Below are 23302 nucleotides of genomic sequence, written 5' to 3'. Positions count from 1 at the left end.
TTTGTTTTAAAACCATTCCAGGAGGAGCTTGGGGAGTTCTCTCCACCTTCTCTGCTCCTCCAGGAGGGGGGAAAACCATGGTTCAGCTGGGTCAGTGGGAGCATGTGTGAGTGAGCCAGCCAGGGTGTGCAGGGAGCTGAGCCCAGCTGGAGCTCTCTGCATGGAGCCCTGGCCTTGCCCCTGCTCTGTGCCATTGGAATAGTGACTGAAGTGTTTCCTCCTGCTCTGAAATATTTAAATACATTGCTCAAGGTATTTCTGCTTTGGTAATACCACCCTTAGCATGGCCTGGCCTTTTGGCAGGGAGCAGCACCTCCTTGGCCCCCAGCAGTGCTGGAGGAATGCAAAGGGGACAGGTCTGGTGGTTTTTTATTGTGTGATGTGCTCTAGCTCAGTGCCACAAATCACCCTGGCTTATTGTCTGTCTGCTGGGAGCCTGCAGGCAAGGAATGCATCCTGCCTGAACAGGAACTGCACAACTTTCTGGTCCAATATGAGGAAGACATTCATAGATCAAGTAAGAATCATAATTAAAAATCTAAAAATCAGTTTACTTTGAGGCTGAACATTCACTATTACACAGACCAGCTAAAAATCTCCAGAAGGGTGAGTTGTCATTTGGGCGGTTTGAGGGTTGGTTTGGAAATTGGGGTGAGATAACTGGGGCTCAGTGTCATTTCTTTGCTAGACTGTTCATTGCATTGATATCTCTTTTTGGTTTTTTTAAATCTTTTTAGTTGAATTTGATTTAGAAACAGATATTAACAGAATATCTGTAATTTTGGCTGCATGCTGAAGCAGTTACAGCTCTTCTCACAATGGGGTGCTATGAAATATTTATCACCTCTGCTTCCATCAGAGCAAACTTCATGCTTACCCAGCCAGTGGGGAAAGATGCAAAAAGTCTCTGCTGCAGGAACCTAGCAGTGTGTGAGCAGGAGGAGGGGAAGGGTCCCTTCAGACACCTTTGTGCCTGAGTTTGTGCAGCTGTGTGTGAGCACCAGTGTCCAGCCTAAGCTCAGCATGGCTGTCACTGACAGGGGGCAGCTTTGTGGCACTGGTGAAACCTGAAGCTGAAAGCTCAGGCTGAAGGAATGTGTAATCTGGAACAGCTTTAATGAAGTTTAGTGTCTTGGTGTGTTAGGGGAAAATGCAGACCTTCAGAATTTGTATGTGGGAAATCAAGAAATAATAAACTGAAAAGCAAGAATGATATTAAATGGGGTAGATGGGAAAGGAGAAATGTAGTGGAATGATTCAGAAATCTCTGTTAATACATACCAGTAAGGTCCTGAGCTGGGAATTGATAATCCTCTGAAGAAAGCAGGTATTAATTAGTGTCAGGGTTCAGAGAGCTCCATGCTGGTGTCACTGGGAAAGGTGAATAAGGCAAAATGACACTGTGCTTGTACAGAAGAATCTGGGATTTGTTCATGCCTTGAATACTTTGAGTGCTTCTGATCTTCCCATTCCTCCCAAAATATAACAGAGAAGCAGTGACAGGGATCAAAGGCATGGCAAATTTGTTTGTGAGAGGTTTGTTTGCTAAAAATAACCATTACCTCAGCTCATTTCATCACCAAGTATCAGAACTGAATGTTGATTTAATATGATTTCACTGCAATTGAAATGAACACCACACACAGTGCTCAGCTGCAGCATAAATGCAAGTTATGTATAAAACCTCAAGTTCTTCCATTTTTTAGCATGTCTTTGATTAATAATCTGAAATTTGTGGATAGCTTTTGTGCACGTGGCCTGAAACATTTTCAAGTGCTGCATGAGAGCCGATGTGAAAGCGCAGGCTCTGAGCAAAGGCAGGATGAGGACACTCCACTCGTGCAATTATTCACCCCAATTATAGACACCGGATTTGCACCACAGAAATTGCTGCACTGTGGGGGATGAGGGGCTGGCAGAGAGCCAGGAATGTCTCTGATAAACTGGGTCATCTCCAAGGATGGTGTTGTGCTACTTGGGAGGTCGGGGATAAGCTGGGTTTAACCCTGCACGGCACAGCTGCTGATTCAATTGCTTTTCCTTGGGAGTGCATAGGCTGGATTCTGCTGGACAAAGCCTCTGCTGCTTAAACTGTGGCCAACAGAAGTGGGAAATGTAAAGGTTTCAGCCAACAGCCAGCACTGCCAAAGCCAAGCCTTGCATTAGCAAGCTGGCTATCTGAAGAGGAAATGAGAATTGTATTCAGAGCTTAATGACGTAAAAAAATAAGAACTGAATTACTGGCTTGCCTTCACCTATAAGTATTGTCATAAATATGAAGCTTTCCAATATTCTGATATTTTCTCCTATAATGATGAATATTATGATATTTGTAGGGCTCTGAGGTTTTCCTCTTGGTCCCTCATTTCCTCTGATGATATTAAACATGGGAAGGTTATTAACTAAATTGATGGAAGCTTAGTTACATGTACAATGTAGAAATTCTATCCTTTATTTTCTGACAAAAGTCATTATGTAATTTTTAAGCAGTTTATAATGTAGGAGTCAAACTTGGATATGATCCATGTCAAGGGGATGATCCTGTAATTGAAGGTAGTTTGTGATTTCCCTAAGAAAGTGCTGATAAGGCCCATGGCACAGCGTGTTACACCAAGGCAGCTAATCTGGAGCTGAGATTTGGACGTGCTCAAGTGTCATTTACATCTGCTGAGCTTAAGGAGTGACACTGATCCCATGATGCTGGTGCAGCTATTGAGAGCAGGCTGTGGAAATGATGATCCTTCAGGATCTCTGAGATCCCACAGAGCTGCTCACTTGGCAGAGCACAGGGGCTCCTCAGTGCTTGTCCTCTGAGTAGCAGGAAAAGTGAAAAACATGGGTTGGTGTAATGAAACTGTAGATTTTAGATAAAATTCTGTGTGAAAAGGTTTTTTTAAAGCTTAGAAGCTCTACCAGAGAAATACTTTCTGTGCTCACACCAGTTCAAACAGTGGTGAGATGTTTAGGAATTCTTTTTCAGTTTTACTCCTTTTATCACTGATCCACTATCACATGTTTTGATAAACATAGACAAAGAGTTTGGGAACTCAAAGATAAACAGTGGAACCAATTTAAACTCAAGCTCACCACATAAACATTAAAGTATTCCCTTTAGGAAGTCAGAATCCTTTGAATTATGCATGTGTTGTAGTTTGCAGTAAGATAAAAGAACTTTTAGGGGGGAGGGTGAGAAACTTGAAAAGCCTTTAAGGAGTAATTTGCATAAATTGGGTGGAGAGAGTAAACAGCACAAGGGGGGAAAAAAGTTATTTTCAGTAAGGCCCCATAGAATGAGATAAAACAAATTACCAAAGAAATCAGGTGGAGTTGAAACAAAGCTGAAGTGCCTTAAACTTGTGTTAATGCTGCCACTGCCTTTACAGCAAATCCCAGGGAACTCTGAAGTGCCCTGGATAAAAAAAAAGAAATCAAAAAAACCCCCAAATTCTTAAGGGAGACTTAGAAGAGAAGAAGAGCCATGGAGACAGTAGAACGTGTGTGTTACTGTGTGAGAGACCTGTGGACATGAATGCTCAGGATAAGCAGATTTTTTTTTTCAATCTAACAGTGTTTTTTTTATCTTGCAGTTACAGGACCGCACACAATTTAGTGACCGAGACTTAGCTACCCTAAAGAAATACTGGGACAATGGCATGACCAGCCTGGGCTCAGTCTGCAGAGAGAAAATTGAAGCTGTGGCTGCAGAATTAAATGTTGACTGTGAAATAGTTCGGGTAAGAAATCCAGAGTCTTCCCTTATCTTGTCGCAGGAGCAAAAATAGGACAGATGAAAGGCTTTAAAAATTGCATGAGGAAGCTTGAAATAGATTTCATGTATTACATAATGAATGACCACGTTGGGAAGTGCTCTCCTGCCTTTTCTGCAGTCCATATTTAGTAAAAGCCCTCAGGTCAGGGTCTTATTGATCAGCAGCAGAAGCAGCACTAGGAGCTGTTTGACATTCTCTTGAGGAAGACTTTAAGTAAAAGTGTTACATTTTTGAGGGAGATCCTAGAAGACTGAAAGGTACTATTTACATTGCTAATAAGATACCAAAAAAGGGCTTTTCTAAAGATACAGGGAAAATACTTCTCATTCATGCTTATAGGGAAAATTGTATGAAAGAAAATGCTCCAAAATAGAAAAAAAAAATGTCACAAGGCTGTCTTGAGGGCAGGTTGAGGTGTGATGGAGGAATTCTGGGTCAGTTCAGTTTGATGGTTGCTGTAGGGGGCTGAGGGAGGCCCAGGTGTGCTGGAGATGACCTGGCCCCCAGAGCCTCTGCACATCATCTCCTCCAGAGGCTGGGGTGGTCCACTGTGTCCTGGCTGAGCAGACACCCAGCAGCACCTCTGGGGTCTCTTTCCCATCCCAGCCTCAGGAAATGGCCCCATTGTTGGCAGTCAGACAAGGACAGGAGCCTTCCTTTCCCTTGTGACAGGTGTGACAATTGGGATTGTTCCTTCCAGGCTTCATCCTCTTTTTGCAGCTGTTTCCTGAATTCCTGGCAGTGCTGCAGGAGCAGGGCTGAGCCCTCAGTGAAGCTCTCCTGCTGTGAGACCTCTGCCTTGGTGCTGCATCCACATGGTCCCAAAGCTGCTTTCAGGGCTGAACACCCATCTGGTTATTTGTTTTTGTGGGCACACAGGAATTCTAAAAAGCCCAATTGTACTTTTGGAGGCTGAAGAGAATCACTCCTTCCTCTGCAGAGAACAAAGCTGCTCCTTGTTTTCCAAGGATTTCCCTTTGCTCTCTGAAGGTGAAGCTGTTCCCCCTGGCAGCACCTCCTGGATAGGACAGTGACACCCTTGGTTTGTTCCCTTGGGGACACTGGCACACCAGGGCTGTCACTGTGGAGTTCAGTGCAGCCCTTTCCTCCTGCTGGAACCTTTCTGTGCTCAGGGCAGGGACCAGGACACCCAGAAGGCTCAGCCTCACCTGCACCAGAACAGACCACAAATGATCCCATGCACTCACAGACCTTGCTGGAGGGCTTTAAGGATGTATTTTAGGGATAAGAATGTATTTTAGGGATAGAACTCTCAAGCTGATTTCCCACATGGCAATTCCAGTCTGCTCTTGCCCTCACTGTTTTGCTGTTCCAGAATGTTCTCTGTTCAGCACAGCACACAGGATGTGGAACCTTCTCTTCCCCATTTAATTTGAGACACTATCAAAACATGTTCATCTTCTCTGACATTCTCAGTATGTTGAATGAAAGATTTTCTGCTTTGCAAAGTCTGTGAAAAGATCTGCCTTTCCCAAGTGCCTTCTTTACTAAAAAAGAGATAGATTGAATTTTAAATTTTCTTAGCACTGTTTGTTAAAATCACAAGATGATGGGAAAATTTAAAGAATGGCAATACACTGCTTGGAAAAAAGATACCCAGATCTCAAAGGGCTGCTTGTGGGTTTTCTTTATTTTTTTTTCCCCAAACTGTAGGTAATAGAAAAAAAATGATCTAGGTAGTTCTCTGCATACCTGTTGTGCATTCTTCAAAGAGGAAAATCAGCAAGCTGGGAAAGCAAATACCAGCCAACAAAAAAGATTTGCTAAAAATAGTGTTCAGCATGTTATCTTTCAGCTTGTTAGAGATGCAGCTTTAAAAGGCTTGGTTTTTTTTTTCCAAGGCTGGCACAGCATGAAACTGTCTTTAGTACTTGGGACTGCTGTTAATATTCCTTTACTTTTTCCTCTTTGGTAATCAAGGTATTATAAGCAAAAAGTTTTTTATTCAACTTTCTCAGAACCCTAGGAAGAGGAACAGGGCAGGTGTTTATGAAATAAGGCCAGAGTGATTCTTAGTGTGTCTTTAAAAAATATCCTGAAATATTTTAATGTCTTGGGTTACTCATTTGGAACAGAGGCCTCATGGAAAGGTTGTGCATTTTGCCATGGCCTGGTCATGTTTTCAAACCCAGGAGCTGCTGCTCCTGTTTCTGGGGGTGTGGGTGGTGGGAAGGGGGATGAGAGCCAGCCCCAGGAGAGTGGGAGGAGCAGCTGGTAAAGAAGTGGATTCCTGGCTCTGGGAAGGATTTTTGGTTGCCAGTAGAGCTGATTTGATGGAATGGAGGGTCTGGGGTACAGGGGCTGTTGAGCAGAGTTGAGATGAGATGAGAAGTTGAAAGCCTGAGTGACACAAGGGACAGGAGAGCCTCAGGAGGTGAAGAGTTGCAGACAATTCTTGTTACATCATGTTAAACTCTGAATCTTTAATAATTTTTTGTGTAAATGTTTCTTCATCAGAGAAGGCAAATTAATGACCAGGTGTACAGATCCACTTGGAGAATTTAGAATGTGGGTCTTTTCTTCTTTTTTCTTTTTTTTTTCTCCTTTGAAATTCAATTTTATTGATGTGAGGTGAACTTAAAGCATCCATCATCCATCTCCATCCCTGGTTTCATCTCCCAGACTGTTCCCAGTGTGCTCCTCTGCACTCATGGCAAACAGCTTTTCCTAAAGCTCTGTTTTACAGCCAAAGGGGACTGAAGGATGAGCTGCTCTGAGCTTTATCCTTCCAAGCTCCTTTCTGTCCTGCAAGGGGAGTGCTGTGGATCTGTCACCTTGGCCAGCTCCCTCTGTGCTGTAGGAAATCCTACAACAGGGCAGGTGTTTGGGTCATCGGATGCTTCAGTCCCCTTATGGAAGTTGCAGAATAGGAGAACCTGAATCAAAGATCTTATGCTAAATTTGTTGAATAATTTAGGGGGGCAGAGACCTTACGAAGTCACCTAGTCCTGCTCTTTATCTGGAGCAGGATTTACTTTGGAATCAAGTCAGGTTTCTCAGGATGTTGTCCATTGAAACGTTGAGTACCTCCAAGGCTGGAGCTACAAAACTTCTATGGACAAACTGTCCCTCTGAATCACTGTAAAACATTATTTTTTCTTTTATATTCTCAATTCCAATCAGAACTTCCCTTGCTGCCACTTGTGCCTATTGCTTCTTTTCCTTTTGCTGTGCACCTCCCTGTTTCCCTTGGAAAGCTGGACACAGGATTTGGGGAAGCAGCCTCAGGAGGGTGAAATACTGGGGAATACTCAGCTCCCTGAGCTGCTGGCTGCACCCTTGCTCCTGTAGGCCACATGTGCTGATGTCACTTGGTTGGGGCCTGTTGCTTTTGTCATAGTTTCTGATATCATTCATGTTTATTTCTCTTACAAGACTTGGATTGGGAATCGAAGACGGAAATATCGTTTAATGGGGATTGAGGTCCCACCCCCTAGAGGAGGTCCTGCTGATTTCTCTGATCAATCTGAATTTGTTTCTAAATCAGCACTTAATCCAGGAGAGGAAACTGCTACTGAAGTGGGGGATGATAATGATAGGAATGATGAAGTGTCAATCTGCTTATCTGAAGGAAGCTCACAAGGTATTTGGAATGCAGTTACTACTGTGCCTATATTTTCAATTTTGTGCAGTGTGCATGCTTTGGATTCTGTTGTACACATTCAAAAACGTCTGACAGAGTCACAAGTGCTCCACCCCGCCTGGGCTGAAGGTACTGTTTGGTCTCTTTCTTCTGCCTCTGTGTGTCTGAGTTTTGTTGGGTTTGTTGCACAAAGATTGGAGAAACCTTTGATCATGAGAGCCCCATTTCTGCCAGATTCATCTGAAATGAAGTCAAGAGTTCACGTTCTGCTGGTGCAATTGAGAGCTGGGCAGCCAGTACACGTGGGGAAGCCTCTCTTTCCAGGGAATCCAGATTTAGAAAATGCCCTCTGCCAACTGCTCAGCTCTCCCCAGCCAGCTGGGATGGCCATTCCATTTGACACCCATCCCTGGAGGTGTCCAAGGCCAGGTTGGACGGGGTTTGGAGCACCCTGGGACAGTGAAGGTGTCCCTGCCCATGGCAGAGGTGGCACTGGGTGAGCTTTAATGTCCTCCCCATCCCAACCCATGCAGTGATTCCATGGTTCCATCCCTGTGATCCTGAGCCACCCCAGGCACTGGTGGGGCTGGAGCTGCTGCTGGGACTGAGCAGAGCTGCTGGGACTGTGCATTCCCATTTCTCCTGGCAGGGAACCCCTCAGCTCAGGCTGGAACAAGGAGCTGCCCAGGCCTCCTGCTGCTTTGTCTGACAGGCAAACACAGCCAGCAGATCAAAGCCAGGAGCAGGGCACGGCCCAGGAGCAAGCAGATTCCTTGGAACTGCACACACAGGGGGTGTCCTCAGTAAACTGCAGGATTTGGAGTGGGAAATGCCTCCAGCTGAATTCCCTTGCCCCCCGGGAGCCCATGGGATCGATGTCTCCCTGCCCCTCCTGTCCCTGAGCCCGGCACATCCCCACTCACTAATTGCTCCCAGTGCTTCTGCCTGGGGGAGATCAATGGAGCCTTTGCTCTCCAAGCTAACAGAGAGCCTGACCTTGGGCCTGCTGCTGTGCAGCTCAGTGTGCCAGGCTGGATCCTGTCATCTCCTCAGAACAGTCTGAAGGGAAGAGCCAGGGGAACTGAGGTGGCTGGGAATGAGTTTGGGAGCTTTGTCATACTTGAGTGTGGAGGGAATAAGATGATAAAGAAATGGGTCAAGTGATTGAAAGCCAAGTGAGATGAGGAGTCTCAGAGTCCTTGATTTGCCTGAGGTGTGGAAGGAGCTGATTTAAGTCAGATCTGCTTGAGAGAAAATGGTGACAGGGAAGAGTCTGAAGTGTCTGCAGATCAAGTGAGGAATAACTCCATGTTGTTGAGCCAGGCTTCCAGCAGGCAAGGTGAGGCTGAACACTTGGGAGCATTATTAGTGTCAAAGCCTAAGGAAATGCAAGGAAACAACAGGATTTCCACAGCACCCAGGAATCCCACCTTCATCCCTTTATTCTCCCACTACAATTATTTCTGTTCATTTCTCCAGTTCAAAGGAGGATGTTCCACTGCTGCAGCTCAGCTGGGTTTGAACTTCCTGGAAAAATTTCCCCCAATAGCCATGGGTTAGTCCCAGATAGGAAATTGTTCCAATGTTTGTGAACTGTAACTTTTGATCCTAATTTATTAAAAAACCAAAACCACAACAGCAAAAAGCCACTCTGAAAGACAGACAAAAGCAATTTTTGGTCACCTAATTAGAGTGATTAAAGTTGATGGCTTCTGCTTTTAAAACGTAGTGCGTAAATATAAAAAAAATAAACTTTGCTGTGATGCAAAATGGATCATTAAAGCTCTCATATTGCCTCACCTTTTTTAATTGTGTGTTAATTGAATCCACAGTGTGTAGGTGGAGGCCATTAGGGCTGTGCTGGTTCTGTGAGCTCAGGGTGAATATTTAAGGAGTTGGGAATGCTGTAGGGAGCTGCTTCCTTCAGCTGTTGAATCCAAGGGGTGACTGCCAGGGTTGCAGAGTTCCTGGTGCCCTGGAACGTCCCTGAGGAGTGACCTCACCCTGGGACCTCCACCCTTCCTTGCTCCCTCTGATCCCATGTGCTCCTGGCACAAACTGTCCTATGGAGCTGTGACCAGTGGCACATTGAGTTCATTTGAAACAATTCCCAATCAAATTTGCTCAGGGCAGAGATTTTTAACTTAAAAGTTGTTTAAAACCATGAACTGGCTCTCTATGGTCTGGCCTAAACATCACCCTGTTTTTGGTAATCCCAGGGAAATTTTGTTGTCCCTGTGTTTGTGTGGAGGTGACAGACCCTGGAGTCACCTGAACCCTGCTGCCCCTTCCCTCTTTTCCTCTCGATATTTATTATGTATTATAGATTTATGTTTTAATATGCAGAAGTCAAGTAAATATGAGAAGCAAACTTCAATTTTAGGGGTAAATAGACTTACCTTTCTTTGGGTTTTGTGTTCTCCTTGGCCTTTAAGGTCAGTGGAATCATCTTATGCTTTGTGGCTGAAATACCAGGGTAAAATCTGCTCTGTTTTCAGTGTTTATACATAAAAAAGCACTTTAGATTTACTGGGGTAAGCATTTGCCATAATCTGATCCATTTTTGGCTCAAATTTCATCAATGTCTGCAACGGGGAAGTGGGATTTAGATATGTACCCCAGAATTCCAGGGAATGCAGGATTTTTCATGTAGGAATTAATTTTCATTTAAAAAAACCCAACTTCTGCACATCTCTGATGTGAAACTCTGCATCACCTTGGAATATTCCAACCTGAACCTAAAAATGGGAAGGTTTTGGTGCAGAGAATAACTGAGAGTTTTGTTGTTGTTTCAGGGGGCAGTTGGTTTGATGTTGGCCTGAAATGCTTGTGACAAGATGCCTTTTTAATAAGGCAGATACTCTGTTTATGATTAGACATTGATACCATGACTTTGCTGTTGGATTTAGCAGCTGTGACATTTAGTGGTAAACACCATTAATGGTCCTTCAGCATAAAATTGGAATGAAATCTGACAAAACCAATTTATTTCTGCAGAAGAGACAAATGAAGCTCTTCAAAATGAAGAAATTGGCCACAAAGATGATGACCAGAATCCAGTTTCCACTGATAATGTGGTATGTTTACCTTTCCTTTTCCACCAATTAATAACTCCTTAATTAACGTTGAGGTTGTTGTCCAGCACTTGTGCTTTTCACTAGGTGACAACCTCAGTTGTGTGTGTTAAAACTCCTTCCTATTTGAGCTTTAAAAATGAACTAAAAATTCTAAAACACAACAGGAAAAACCCCTCAGACCTTCAGTAGAAATGGTCTGGAGAGATGGTGCCCAAGAGACTCAGCCCCCCAGCCTGCCTGAATTTTGTCATTTGATACAACAATGAACAAAACCAAGGAAGAGTTTCTGCATACTTTGTTCTGAAACCCTGTAACAAAACTTTATAAAAATGCACTTAAAATTGGACTAAAATACATTGTATTTGCATAAGAGGTTTTCCTATTTGAAATGCTAATCTGTTCCTTCCCCTCCTATTTTAAAAAGTGTGCCTAAGAAGGGGAATGTGAATATTTGGCAGTTATTTAGAGACTCTTTCCTCAAGCTGAGTCTGAAACCAAAAATATTTGAGTCCCAGTGTTCCTGAGGGTCTGATGGAGCAGCAGAACTCGGGGACATCAAAGCTCTGAGTGTTGTCACTTCAGCTGGGCTGGCAGACACTGGAGCACACAAAATGTGCTTTATCCTCCCTTCCTTCAGCACAGGCTTGGGAGCTTGGTGGGTCCTGCCAGGGAGAGCTGGGAATGTCCCTGGAAGGATTTCTCCCCAGTGATTTCAGGGAGATTCCTGGTGTGCAGGCAGGAGGGACCACATGCTGCAGGAAAAACCTGAATTAACACCTCAGGAATGACCCATGGACATGGCTTGGGTCAGTGGGGGCCCTTCCCTACACCGGGTTAAACACCATCCTAAAAAACAGGAAAATTACTTTAACTTATTATGGACATGTTCATAAATGTTCACAACTGTCAAAACAATTAAAATCAGTAAAAAAACCTGGGATGTATTTCTGAGTCTTAGTCATTGTTAAGCTTGGCCTTAACACTGTGCTTTAGGTATCTTTAGAAACCCAGTATAAAAAGCTCCCCAAATATTTGTGAATTAGGTAAAAATGTCCATATTTATGCATTTGGAATTGTCCTTTGGATCATCACCCTTACAGCTAAGGGTACATGGCCAGGCAGGGTCAGAGGAGAACTCCTTGATTTCTTCAGGGCAGGAGGGCTGGTTTTTCCAGAGGTTTATTTCCAGACCCTCCTTTACAACAGCAGAGCAGAGCAAGGGCTGTGAGGGGATAAATGTGCAACTCAAAGTCAAAAAGCTGGGCCAGGGAGCTCCTCCTCTGTAAACAGCCTGAGTCTCCATGGCAGCAGCTCCCACTGGATTCCTGCTGGATCTCCTGGCTGAGGTGCATGATTGCCATCTAATGGGGCTGCATGGCTCAGGGCTGCTCAGGAGCCAGCACAGAGCTCTCCTTCCTTCCTTCCTTCCTCCTTTGTCATTTATCCTTCATCATTTATCCTGCCTCCTTCCTCCCTCCTGCCCCTTTGGGATGGGGATCCCCGTTTGTTTGGCTCCTCTGTGTGTTGGCATGAACTGTTTGCTTCTGTTTCAGAAAATAGAAATTTTAGACGATGAGGAGAGTGATCTGATCAGCAATTCTGAAGTGGATCAGATGAGTTCTCTTTTGGATTACAAGGTGAGTGGTTGGGCCGTGTTGGGGACATTGGGATAATCCCCAGGGAGTTCAGGGGGTGGATCTGTCAGGAATTCAGCAAAAGCCTGTGGGATCCTGAGCTCCTCTGCTGTTTTCCCAGTGTGCACACCATGCCCTCATCCCACCTCCAGCCACTTCATCCTTACTCAGCCCAAATGGGATGTATTTCTGAGTCTTAGTCAGTGTTAAGCTTGGCCTTAACACTGTGCTTAAGGTATCTTTAGAAACTCAGTATAAAAAGCTCCCCAAGTTTTTGTGAATTAGGTGAAAATGTCCATATTTATGCATTTGGAAGTGTTCTTTGGATCAGCCTCCCCTGGAAAACCCCATTTCTACAGAGCTGCAGCTCCCTCCATGTGTCCCAGCCAAGGCATTTATGGAGCCACCCCATTGGAATTGTTCTGGGAATGCTGTGGTGTTTTTCCTGCAGTGTGGTGCTGCCAGCTTGGAAGGCACTGAACAGCTGGAAGGAATCCTCTGCTGGAGAGGGGGTTTGAGGAGGAGGATTCCCCAGGACATGCTGGAAGTGGTGCCTGTGGGAGGGAGGAGAAGCAGCTGGATCCTGCCAGCTCCAGCCCAAGGCTGAGGCTGTGTCTGTGCTGCTCTCCCAGGAGTTGCCACAATTCCACCTTTCCTTGAGCTTTTACCCCCAGTGCTGGTTTTTCCCTTAGAAACCAGGTCTGTTCTCCTGATAATAATCAATTACCACAATAATGAACAGATCATCTCTTTGGAACAGAAACTCCTCCTTCCAGCAGCATTTTCCTGGGAAGGGCAGTGGAGAATGAATCAGGAGAGGGAATGACCTTTTCTTAATGTCACCTGTCAGCACAGTGAGAGGCTTGTTGTGACAGTGCCCTGCAGAGCCAGGCCTTTGTTTGACAGCACTCATTACTCCCTGAGTTTTCTGCCTAAATCTGAATTCTTCCTGGGCTGGGCAAAATCTAGAGCTAAACAGGCAACTGCTAAGTATCCATAGGGAAGAATTCAGCTGATTTTTTATGGAAACTTCAGAATATTCTTCTCTCATTCCCAGAGCTGTTATCAGCTAGAACAGTGTGGTGAGCAGTGCTTTCACTGAAAAAAATGAGAATTTTCTGGGAAAAAAACCAGCAAAAATACAACCATTTTTAAAGGTTTGTTGCAAACCTTTAGAGCATCATGTAGTCACAGCTTTTCATGTCAACTAAAGCTGAATTCCAGCCAGTGTGAGCAGGAATACCATATTTTTTTCATTATTCTCTCATGAGCTGGTGCTATTAAGCAGAGCCCTTCTGCAAAAATGAGCAGTGCCTTTGATCTTGTAACCTAAATAAACAGTTTGATTTTCATGATCTTTGCAAAAGTGAATAACCAGAGAAAATGAATTTTAGCTCTGCACTGATCAACAGGTTTAACATTTTGATCCAATAAGTTTAAAAGAGAAGAGATACTTGGAATAAATAGAAATACTTACTAAATCTGAATTTTTAATTAAGAGATTTGCAAGTATAGATTGGGAAAATGCTTTTTTTAGCCAAAGCACACAACTTATTGATATTTCCTCCCTTTGTAATATATTGCATCCAGCTCCAGCCCCATAAACAACTCTGTGGAGGTTGGAACTGAATGATCTGTAAGGTCCCTTCCAGACTGTTCTGTCACTCTGAGATATTCCTGTTTATTCTGTAACCCACGGGATGCTGAGGAGCTTGGTGAGCTGACACTTGATCCACCTCAAACCCAGCTGCTGGAGGATGTTATCTTTTAATTCGTGGTAGCTTTGAGGAATTTTCAAGTCATTTTCCCTGATTTTTGTGTCAAGCCTTCTGCTGTAATAATTGAATTTATTTGCTTTCTCTTCTCTCAGCCCCCTGATCACTTTCAGGAAGAGATCTGGGCCTTGGTTGTCATTGTCACTAAAAACAGTTTAGTTTTAACCCAGGGCTGTTTAGGTGTGGTTATTCCAATGCTTTGTCCTGTCCCCATCCCTGGAGGGATTTAACAGACACGTGGATGTGGCACCTGGGGACATGGCCAGTGCTGGGGGATGGTTGGGTTCAGCCTTAGGGGGCTTTTCCAGCCTAAAGGATTCCTTGGTTCTGAGATCATTCCCAGAGCTCTCTGGTTTCCCCACAGAATGAAGAAGTCAGGTTCATCGAGAGTCAGCTGGAGAGCCACAAACAGAAATACTTTGAGCTGCAGACGTTTACCCGGAGTTTGATACTTGCAATTAAAGCAGATGATAAGGAACAGCAGCAGGTAAATCCTGCAGCAGGTTTAATATCTGTCTTTAATATCAGAAAATGTTTGTCCTTTTGTCTTGTGTCCCTCCCTTGGGTTTGTTCCAGAGGCTCAAATTATGATCGAAAAACTCAAATAATTTTCTCCCACTTTGTTTAAATCACCGCTGACACAGAAACCACACCTAACAGTGTATATACCAGACATTAGATGTGTTTTTCCCTTGTAGGCTCTGCTTTCAGACTTACCTCCTGAACTGGAAGAGATGGATTTCAACCACACCTCCCCGGAGCCCGACGATACCTCATTCAGCCTCTCGTCGCTGTCGGAGAAGAACGCCTCAGACAGTTTGTGATGCTCTGCTCTGGAGAGACACAGCACAAACCCCAGCGAGGTGCAGAGGAGACACAGACACAGAGAGAGGCTTTTGCTCTGCAGTGTTCTCAGCCCTGGCTCCTCACAGCCTTGCAGTGCCCAGGAGTTGGCAATGCTGGGTGTGGAAAATGAAAGAACTGGGCGAGGGAAGGGTTCACTGGTAGCAGCTTGGCCTTGGGCAGGATTAACTTTGACTCTCCAGAACAACTCTGGCTCTGTAGCAAAGTCTTTTTTGAGCAGGGATGCAAGAGTGGGAAACACACACAGTGAATTCTCCAGCTCCACGTGCTCCCCAGGCCTGTTTATTATATTTTTCCCCATTTTTACTCAGGTAGGTGGACTAAAAATTGGGGATCCAAATAGAATAACGGGCTTTCTCTGAGTTGTGCTTGAAAACCTGAAATGAAACTGAAGTGGTTTTTGTTTTCTGATTTGAGATTGTTAAATCTTCCATTTTTCTGACCAAAATAGCTGAAAAAACCTTGAAAGGCTAGCTGAAAAAGTTGAATTATCATGAATAAATTATTAATGCAAAGAAGCAGTGATAAGTGTTGGAACAAATGAGGTGGAAATGGGAACCCTGATAGCTGCAGGATACAACTTCCTAATACAGTAGCAATGGGATTGGATGTTTACACTCTTTAGAGTTTAATGATTGTAGTCACAGTATTTATTTGTCAAAGCCTGAATGCTAAAGTACTGCTTATTATTTTAATTCTTGGGTATGTATTTTTCCACAAACTTTGCTCCAGTTTACCAGTCAGGATTCCACAGCTGTCATTGCACCCTGCAAGGTTTTCCAGTGTTGGAAGTGAGCTCTGCAGATCTGCTTTGAAGCCCTGCCTGGTGCATTTTTTGGCAAATGCCATTTCTAAACTGTGATCTGGATTGCAGGCAGGGGCTGAACTGAATTTTCTTCTTTCCCAGAGCTGTTGGCACTGAATCCCCTCAGTCCTGTGGTGGGATGGCTGTGCAGAGGTGTTCAGGTGGGTTCACGGGGTGTGCTGGTGTCCAGGGAATGCCTGGCCAAGGCAGGGGTGCTGTGCTTGACCGGGTGGGGACCAGTCCAGGGCAGTCTCAGTCCTGGAGCTCTTCTCCTCCAGGTTGGTTCTGTGGGGTGCTGCAGGTGCCTGCCCATGGCTTTGATGCTCCAGTTCCAACCTGGATGCCCCTCAGCAAGCATTTTTCACACAGATGCTTCAGTCTGGTAAAAAACCTGATCTTCCCATTTTATGCCAAATGATAATTGACTCTGGGGAATCCTTGTTCATGCAGTGAGTAACACCCTTAATTTCAGTGGGAGGTCCAAGGTGTAGCTCAGAAAATCCAGAGTGTTGGGGAAATAACATCTTTTTTTTCCTTTAATACTGGGATTAGACTCAGGTTTTAGGGTTTTCTCAGTCTAATCAGTTCCTCCCTAATCACTTGTTCAGCTCTTTCTGTTTATTACCAGTAGTGAGCTCTGATCTTTCAGGTTTTCAGTCTCTCCTCTCCTTAGGCATGGGGAGCTTTTAGCAATACTGTTAAATACCAGCTGCAGAAAGGGCAGGGATGCTTTTAAAAGGTGTTCTCAGCAACCAAAAGTCTCACAGTTCTGCCCCCTGTTCAGTTCTGTAAGTTCCCAACAGAGCCACCCTTCCACAGGGAAAGCCCAGAGTTCCAGGCCTGTGTTTGAGCTGGGGCATTAAAACTCTGAGTGGGAATGAGGTTTGTGAGCAGAGCTCACAGATAGGACAGGGCTGAGCTGGAATTCTCTGAAAAACTCATTTATAAAGGGTTTTCTGTGCCAGGCTGACAATGGTTTCTATTGCTGTTCTCTTTAGACAGGAAATTTGTGCCACTGACAATGAAACCTCTTGTTTTCTGTGACATTACCATAAAATAGTGCTGGGAGTTGCCACTATTTGGACCCTGTTTTCCTGCTTCTTCCACTTGAATTCCCATGACAGAGAGCAGGATACTCTTTAACAGGAGTTTCAATTTCATGGTCAATTAAATCATCTGCCTTCCTGCAGGAAAAACTTCCATTGATGACTCCTACTTTGCTGTCTTGCTGCTATTTCATACCCAAACAAATGGAAGGAATGAATTTTGAATGGACTGTTTGCTAGATACAAGCAATGATGTCAGTCCCTGTTCTCCAGGGAGCTGGGATCCTCCTGGATGTGCAGCTGAGATGAGCTGCACTCAGGGCCCACCCCATCCCTGGGGATGTGCTGTGGGGGGACAAAACACAGCCTGGCACACTTGACAGCACTACAGGACAGTCAGGGGAAAGAAAAGAGTACAAATTCTATCCCTGAATAGAATTTATAGTATAAAAAATATACTGAAACTGTATCCCTGAAACAAAATCTGGGGAGGAAGATGCTCCACAGCACCTTGGCTGTTTTTTTTTTTCAGTAGCAGTGGGTATTTCCAACAGAAATGGAAGAACTGTGACCATCAGTGGTGGTTAAATGTTGGTGCAGAGCAGTGAGGGTGGCTCTGGGGTGTTTCCCCTGACTGTAGGATGGTAACAAACACCTGCAGAAAGTGCAGTTCAGCATTCCATACCCTTCCATCCTGTGCTTCTCAGGGTGCCAGAAATCAGCCCCCTGTGTGTGACTGTAATGTGAATTATCACTGCAGCAGAAGGGCTCCTGTTGGTGGTGTTATCACCTTCCTGTGGCCAGGTATCAATATTTGACCATCCTGCATCTCTTTGTCCACGAACAGTGACTTCCCTGGCATTGTTCATTCCTAAAGCACCCATGGGAACACCAGTGATGTCTTTCTGAAGGTGGGAAGGTAGCCCAGAGCAGACACTTCACCCAGAGGCAGCACAGGCTCTCCCTGGGCTTTGGGTGCTGGAGGTTTGCTCGTGGTTAAACCCTATTTCCTGGAGCTCTGCCTGCTTTCCTCTCCCTGCAGATGATGCTTCAGTCACATCCACAGGTCTGACAGGAGTAACAGTAGCAGGAAATACTCCAATAAAACAATAAATACTCCAATAAAACAATAAATACTCCAATAAAACAATAAATACTCCAGCAGGTGAATTTGGGGCGGGTTTAAAGGCACCTGATGAACCGTACGAGGTTTCTGGAGTGCCCAGCCCTGGAGGCAGCTCTGCACTTTAATCTCTCCGAGTTATTTCTTTTCACTAAGGCAATAAAAAGTGTGAAATGAGGAGTTTGGGGCAATGCAGCCCTGTGAGTGAGGAAAAGAATGTCCTGGTTCTGTCCTCACCTGAGCCGGGCAGCAGCTTTAGAGAGGCTGCTCTCCAAGGGGAGAGGCTGAGTGTGCAGCTGGGCTCAGGTGAGGGGCTGGGACAAACCAGCAGCATCCTGGGCATCCTGCTTGGGAATGGGAATGGGAATGGGAATCCTGCTTGGGAATGGGAATCCTGCTTGGGAATGGGAATTGTGCTTCAGATGGATCTGCCCTGTCCGGGGGGATCTCCTGCCCTGTGTGTCCCTGCACTGAGCACAGAGTGCTGCTCACACCGACCCTCCTGCTGGCCTCAGCCTGTGAGGGGGGACAGGAATGTGCACCAAGGCAATAGCACAGGGTTCCTGGCACAATTCCTAACCTTGTTCCAGCCCTAAGCTTGATGTCCAACCTCCAGCCCTGCCCAGCTCCCCCAGACCAGGGGCTGAAGGGCTGGAACCTGGCCAGATTCTGCTTTTTCTGCCCCAAATCCTCCAGCTTGGCTGGGGGGTGCCTGAGCAAAGCTGGGGTGGCCAGTGAGCAAATTCCACCTGGCTGCAGAGAGCACAGCTGGATCCTGGTGGTCGGTCCCTTTAATCAAGAATGTTTTACCACATTGGCCAAATGTGAAATCTGAAAAGTTTAGGGGGGGAAAAAACTAGTCAAAGCAGCACTACAGAATGGGTGTTTCCATGGAAGAACAGGAGTTTGGAGTATGAGTATTTATTGCTCTGAAAAACAGCAGCTGCTTTGGTCAGAAGGCAACAGGAACGGGGCAGAGCCTTGGGCTTGTGGGGTTCTTTTCCCACAAAGGAGCAAATCCTCCTGGCTGAAGGAGGTGTTCAAGGATGTTCCTGGGAGGAAAACAGTTCAGGTCAGTGCTTTGGCTCTGGAACAGTTCCCCCTGTCACTGAACTAAGTCACTAACTCTTTTCCAGCTCTGTTTTACTTTTACACAATGCTACCTCTGAAACGTGACACCCCTTAAACCCACACAGAAAATGTGAACTTAAGGAATTTTTTTTAACCTTTTATAGGCAATAAATTATTCCCAACATGCATCCTTCAGTTTGTGTTTGGTTTTTGCTGAGTGTGAGCCATCACTTTGCTTTTATTTTAATGCTGTTTTTCTGTATTTGTGCTCATCACAATCTGTGGAGAAGGAAATAATGGAGAAATTAGGGAGAAAAGCTTAGCATATGTTAATGGGAGAAAATGTTTCTGTTACAGCTGAAGGATGGGGTGGCTGTGCTGGTTTTGGTGCAGTTACTGTGAGAAATGGGTGAAATCCTTAATTCTGGTATTAATGATGGTTGGAACATTGCTCAGTTCATGAGATGACAAAATCTGAGAGAGCAGTCAGGGATCTCAGCACTGTCAGGAAAAGGTTTTACACTTTCTGAGACATCACAGTCCATAAATACCTCCACAGATTTTTGTTTCACTCGTTTCTTTTTTTTTGCCATAAGTTTATAGAGACCTTGTAGAAAGAATTTTGAAGTGTTAAATGAAAATGGGTCAGTAACAAACTGAGGTCAAATGTAGATTTAGACCACGTTTGTATTCAAGTTTCATCTGAAAAGAGTTCCTTGAATTTCCCCCTTCACGTTTCTCTCCCTGGAGCTCAGGGAAGGGTGGCAGGATGCACAAGGGGGATGGAGGGAATGAGGCACAAGGAGGCAGAAATGAAGGTTCTGGGATTTAGTCAAGAAGATTTCAATAAACTAAAAGGTTTCTGTGCTGTGGAAAACAAGAGCTTCTGCTTTATCTGCAGATTTTGTGAAATACAGGTCAAAAAGTCATTGGCAAATCCACTGAGTTGTGCTGGGGGGAAATTGTGTTCTCCAGTAGGAATTTGATCATTTCTGGGGTTATTTCTGGAATTACTGAGTGTGTGTGAACACACGGATGCAGATTTACAATGTGCACAGATACACTGATCACAGTAGCTCTACAAAGGTATTTTAACTTGAAATGTTAATGGAATTCTTCTCAAATATAGTTCATTTGCTCTTATTTTTGTGTCTTGCTGCATATCAATTGCATAGTTCTGAAAATTAGTCAAATACACCCATACAAATATGGTTTATTGTTTATGTCCTTGCAACTGGTAACTTTTAGGCTTGGAAATTTATGAAAATGCCCATAATAATGATATTTCTAAGTGATCTTGGCAAATAAACCAACTAACTGCTGTATTTATGAAGAGATAATGATAATTTCTGCTTTATTTTCACTGTAGGAATCAGTTTCATTTAAAAAAATATTCTGAAAATTTAAATATTATTGTATAACTTGGATGCTTTCCTTCGCCTGCAAAATGGGATAATTGATGATTTTAAATCTTTCATCATTTCCTTTTGGGCCAATTCCTTAAGCTTTGTAACCTGAGCATATTCCTAAGTTGCTGTGTGAAAATCACTATTTATATTTCATTTTTATGATTTGTCTCAGTACGTGTAGCAAAGAAACTACTACAAACCTTCAACGGAAGTACCTCCACTATGGTCCAGGACTCCTGATCTGGGCACTGCCAGATGCCCAGAGAAACAGTCCAGACGTTTGTATTGAGTTGGTTTTCTGTGTATATAAAGGGTATTTATAATCTTGTATGAACAGAGTCATCATTGGAAATGCTGATTTCCTGCTTTAGAAGCCTGCTCAGCTATTTTTATATAAAACGTTGGTCTTCGCCTTAATTTTTTTTTTTGGTGAGAAGTTGTGCCATAGATATTTTAACTTATCCACAGATCCTTTACAGAGTTTGCTTTGACTTCTCTTAATTAATAATTAATTTTTTTCCTGAAATTGTTCTAATTTGTTTTCTCCTCCAAATGCATCTCAAGGTTGGTTTACTTTCCTTTTTTTTTCTTTTTTTTTTCTTTTTTTTTTTTTTAATTTTTGGAAGATCCCTTCATCTGCATGCTTTGGTAGCTCAAGTTTTTCCTCTGTAGTTTATTGTTTATAGTTTAGAAGAACCTTTTATTGAAACCCCCAGAAGTAATGCTTGTACAAATGTATTTAGGGTGGCCCAGATGGTCAGAGAAAAGGGCTATTTAGCATTGGTAAATTTGTCTACTGACTCAAGGATATTTTTCTACGTCTGTCAAGTTTGGGACTATGGAGAAATGAAATAAAGGTGAACTAACTCCTTTTCCTATATGAACTTCTCTGTTTCTGTCTTTATTAATAGCCTTGTAAATGTTCTGTTGTGTTCAGAGCAACAAGAATTAAATCCACGTCAGGGCTCAGCCCTAATTCTTCAGTTCCCACTATATAAATTAATTTATTATTTACGGAGTGGCTTTTCAGGATTGGAATTTTACAGAGCCCTCGGAGCCCTCTGTCCCAGGAGCAGTGAATGTCCCTTCCCAAAATGGGATTTGTTTCTGCCGGAGGCGCTGCACACCCAGCGCTGACCCAGCTCAGCTCACCCGAGGGGTTTTTAAGGCTGTTTTTAAGCTAAACCCGAGCTCTCTGTGCTCTCTTCATCCCATCCCTCGGCATTCCCCAAGTTAAAAATCTCCAGAGCGAAATCCCGTGGCCTCTGACCCGCGCCCCGATCCACGTGGATGGGGCTGGGGAGAGTCCCTGGAGCCGGGGCTGGGCGAGCGGCGCGGCTGTGCTGGGGACGGGACCCAACGATTCCAGGCCGGGAGCGCTGGGAAAGAGCCCGAGGGGACCGCACGGAAAAGGCTTCGGTGCGGGCAGGGATACGGGAGCGAGCTGCAGCCGGACCCCGCAATTCCCGGACCCCGCAGCTCCCGGGTCCCGCAATTCCCTCATTTCATCCCTCCATTCCCTCATCCCGCAATTCCCGGGTCCCCCAATTGCCGGGATCTCGCAATTCCCGGACCCCGCAGCTCCCTGATCCCGCAATTCCGGGATCCCGGAACTCCCCGATCCCGCAGCTCCCGGGTCCCGCAATTCCCGGATCCCGCAATTCCCGGATCCCGTAATTCCCTGATCCCGTAATTCCAGATCCCGCAGCTCCCGGGTCCCGCAATTCCCAGGTCCCGCAATTCCAGATCCCGCAATTCCCGGGTCCCGCAATTCCCTGATCCCGTAATTCGAGATCCCGCAGCTCCGGGGTCCCGCAATTCCCTCATTTCATCCCTCCATTCCCTCATCCCGCAATTCCCGGGTCCCCCAATTCCCTGGATCCCGCACCTCCCGGGTCTCCCAATTCCCGGCTCCCGCCGCTCCCGGCCGCCCTTGGTGGCCGTGGCCGCGTCCTGCGGGTCCCGTGGGCTCACGGCTCCCCTGGCTCCTCTCCTGCGCTGCCGATTTCCACAATCCCGATTCATTAATTAAACTCTGAACGCTCCAAAGTCACCCAAACTCCGAGCTCAGCCCAGTCCAGCTTTGGAATTCCGGCTGCAGAGAGAGGATAAAAGCAGAGGGAACGTGGATGGAGAGGAGTTAAATCTGGGTGACCCTAAAGATTTATTAACAAACGTTCCCGGGACCCTGAACTCGGGCGTTCCGGGAACAAACCGAGCCGGGTGCTGCTGCAGCTCCATTGCCACCTGGTGGCAAAAACCCCAGGAACTGGAGAAAAATGCCTTGAACTGTCCCCGTACCTCATATTTCAGAATGAACAACTATTTTTGTCTCAATGGAGAATCAAATATTAAAATAAATCTGGCATTTAGGAAAGAGGAGGCTGAGATCAGACTGGAGGTGCAGCCATAAACCAGGAGCATATTCCAGTTTAATTTGCACACATGGATTTAAGTTCAGGAGCACCAAAGCTGCTCCATGGCATGAGGTGATGTGTGACCAGCCGGGACCGCTGGGGCGGCCACTCCAGCTCCACGTTCCTGCTGCAAGCAGCAAGGGAAAGGGCCACGGCAGGAGAGAGAAACTGGAAAAAAAGGTGTTTTCTGGTTATTTACTTGCAGTTTTTATTTTAGTGGGGAGGAAAGAGCAAGAAATGTGAAAATTTTCACATTTTACCTATTATTTGATCTTGCTTTTCGGTTATATCTTCCTGGAAATCTGAAATAATCTTGGACTGTGTAGAATTTTTTTCACTAGAAAAATCTCATTTGACTTTTTTTGAAGGAAAAATTATCCCCAGCCTCAATCTTCCCTGGCAGTCTCATCTTTTCTGTTAAATGTGAATTTTTCAATTAAAAGCCCTTTACCCCCTCTTTCTTCCGAAGGTTTTGGGCTCAGTCAGAATTCAGGGGAATTTGAAGGAGTCGCCCAGCAGGTCCCACCTCCTCAGGGATGGAGAGAGCAGGAGAGCAGCAGCCACACCAGGAGAGCCCATTTTGGGAATGCCAAATCCTTGGAGCGACACCTGGGCACAGACACCCCATCAGGTCAAGGACTATGGGTTAATTAACCTGAATTTAATGTTCTGTTAATCATTTCACAGTTGCAAACCCATCGCCACCA

The 23302-nt window shown here is 45.0% G+C and overlaps 1 protein-coding gene across 1 annotated transcript in view; it reads left to right on the top strand.

Annotated features, from left to right (window-relative positions):
• The window catches only part of HDX (highly divergent homeobox), a 34292-nt gene extending 18889 nt beyond the window's left edge, over positions 1-15403 (top strand). The window contains exons 5-10 of the mRNA XM_066559557.1: positions 3588-3734; positions 7167-7374; positions 10372-10451; positions 12005-12088; positions 14225-14347; positions 14559-15403. Of these exons, the coding sequence (XP_066415654.1) occupies positions 3588-3734; positions 7167-7374; positions 10372-10451; positions 12005-12088; positions 14225-14347; positions 14559-14684 (768 nt within the window). The 3' untranslated portion in view covers positions 14685-15403. The remainder of the gene's footprint in view (positions 1-3587; positions 3735-7166; positions 7375-10371; positions 10452-12004; positions 12089-14224; positions 14348-14558) is intronic.
• The last annotated feature ends 7899 nt before the right edge of the window (positions 15404-23302 follow it).

The sequence above is a fragment of the Molothrus aeneus genome, chromosome 14 (assembly GCF_037042795.1).
Source record: "Molothrus aeneus isolate 106 chromosome 14, BPBGC_Maene_1.0, whole genome shotgun sequence".
Taxonomy (NCBI): Eukaryota; Metazoa; Chordata; class Aves; order Passeriformes; family Icteridae; genus Molothrus; species Molothrus aeneus.
This window is presented reverse-complemented; position numbering and strand designations above follow the sequence as displayed.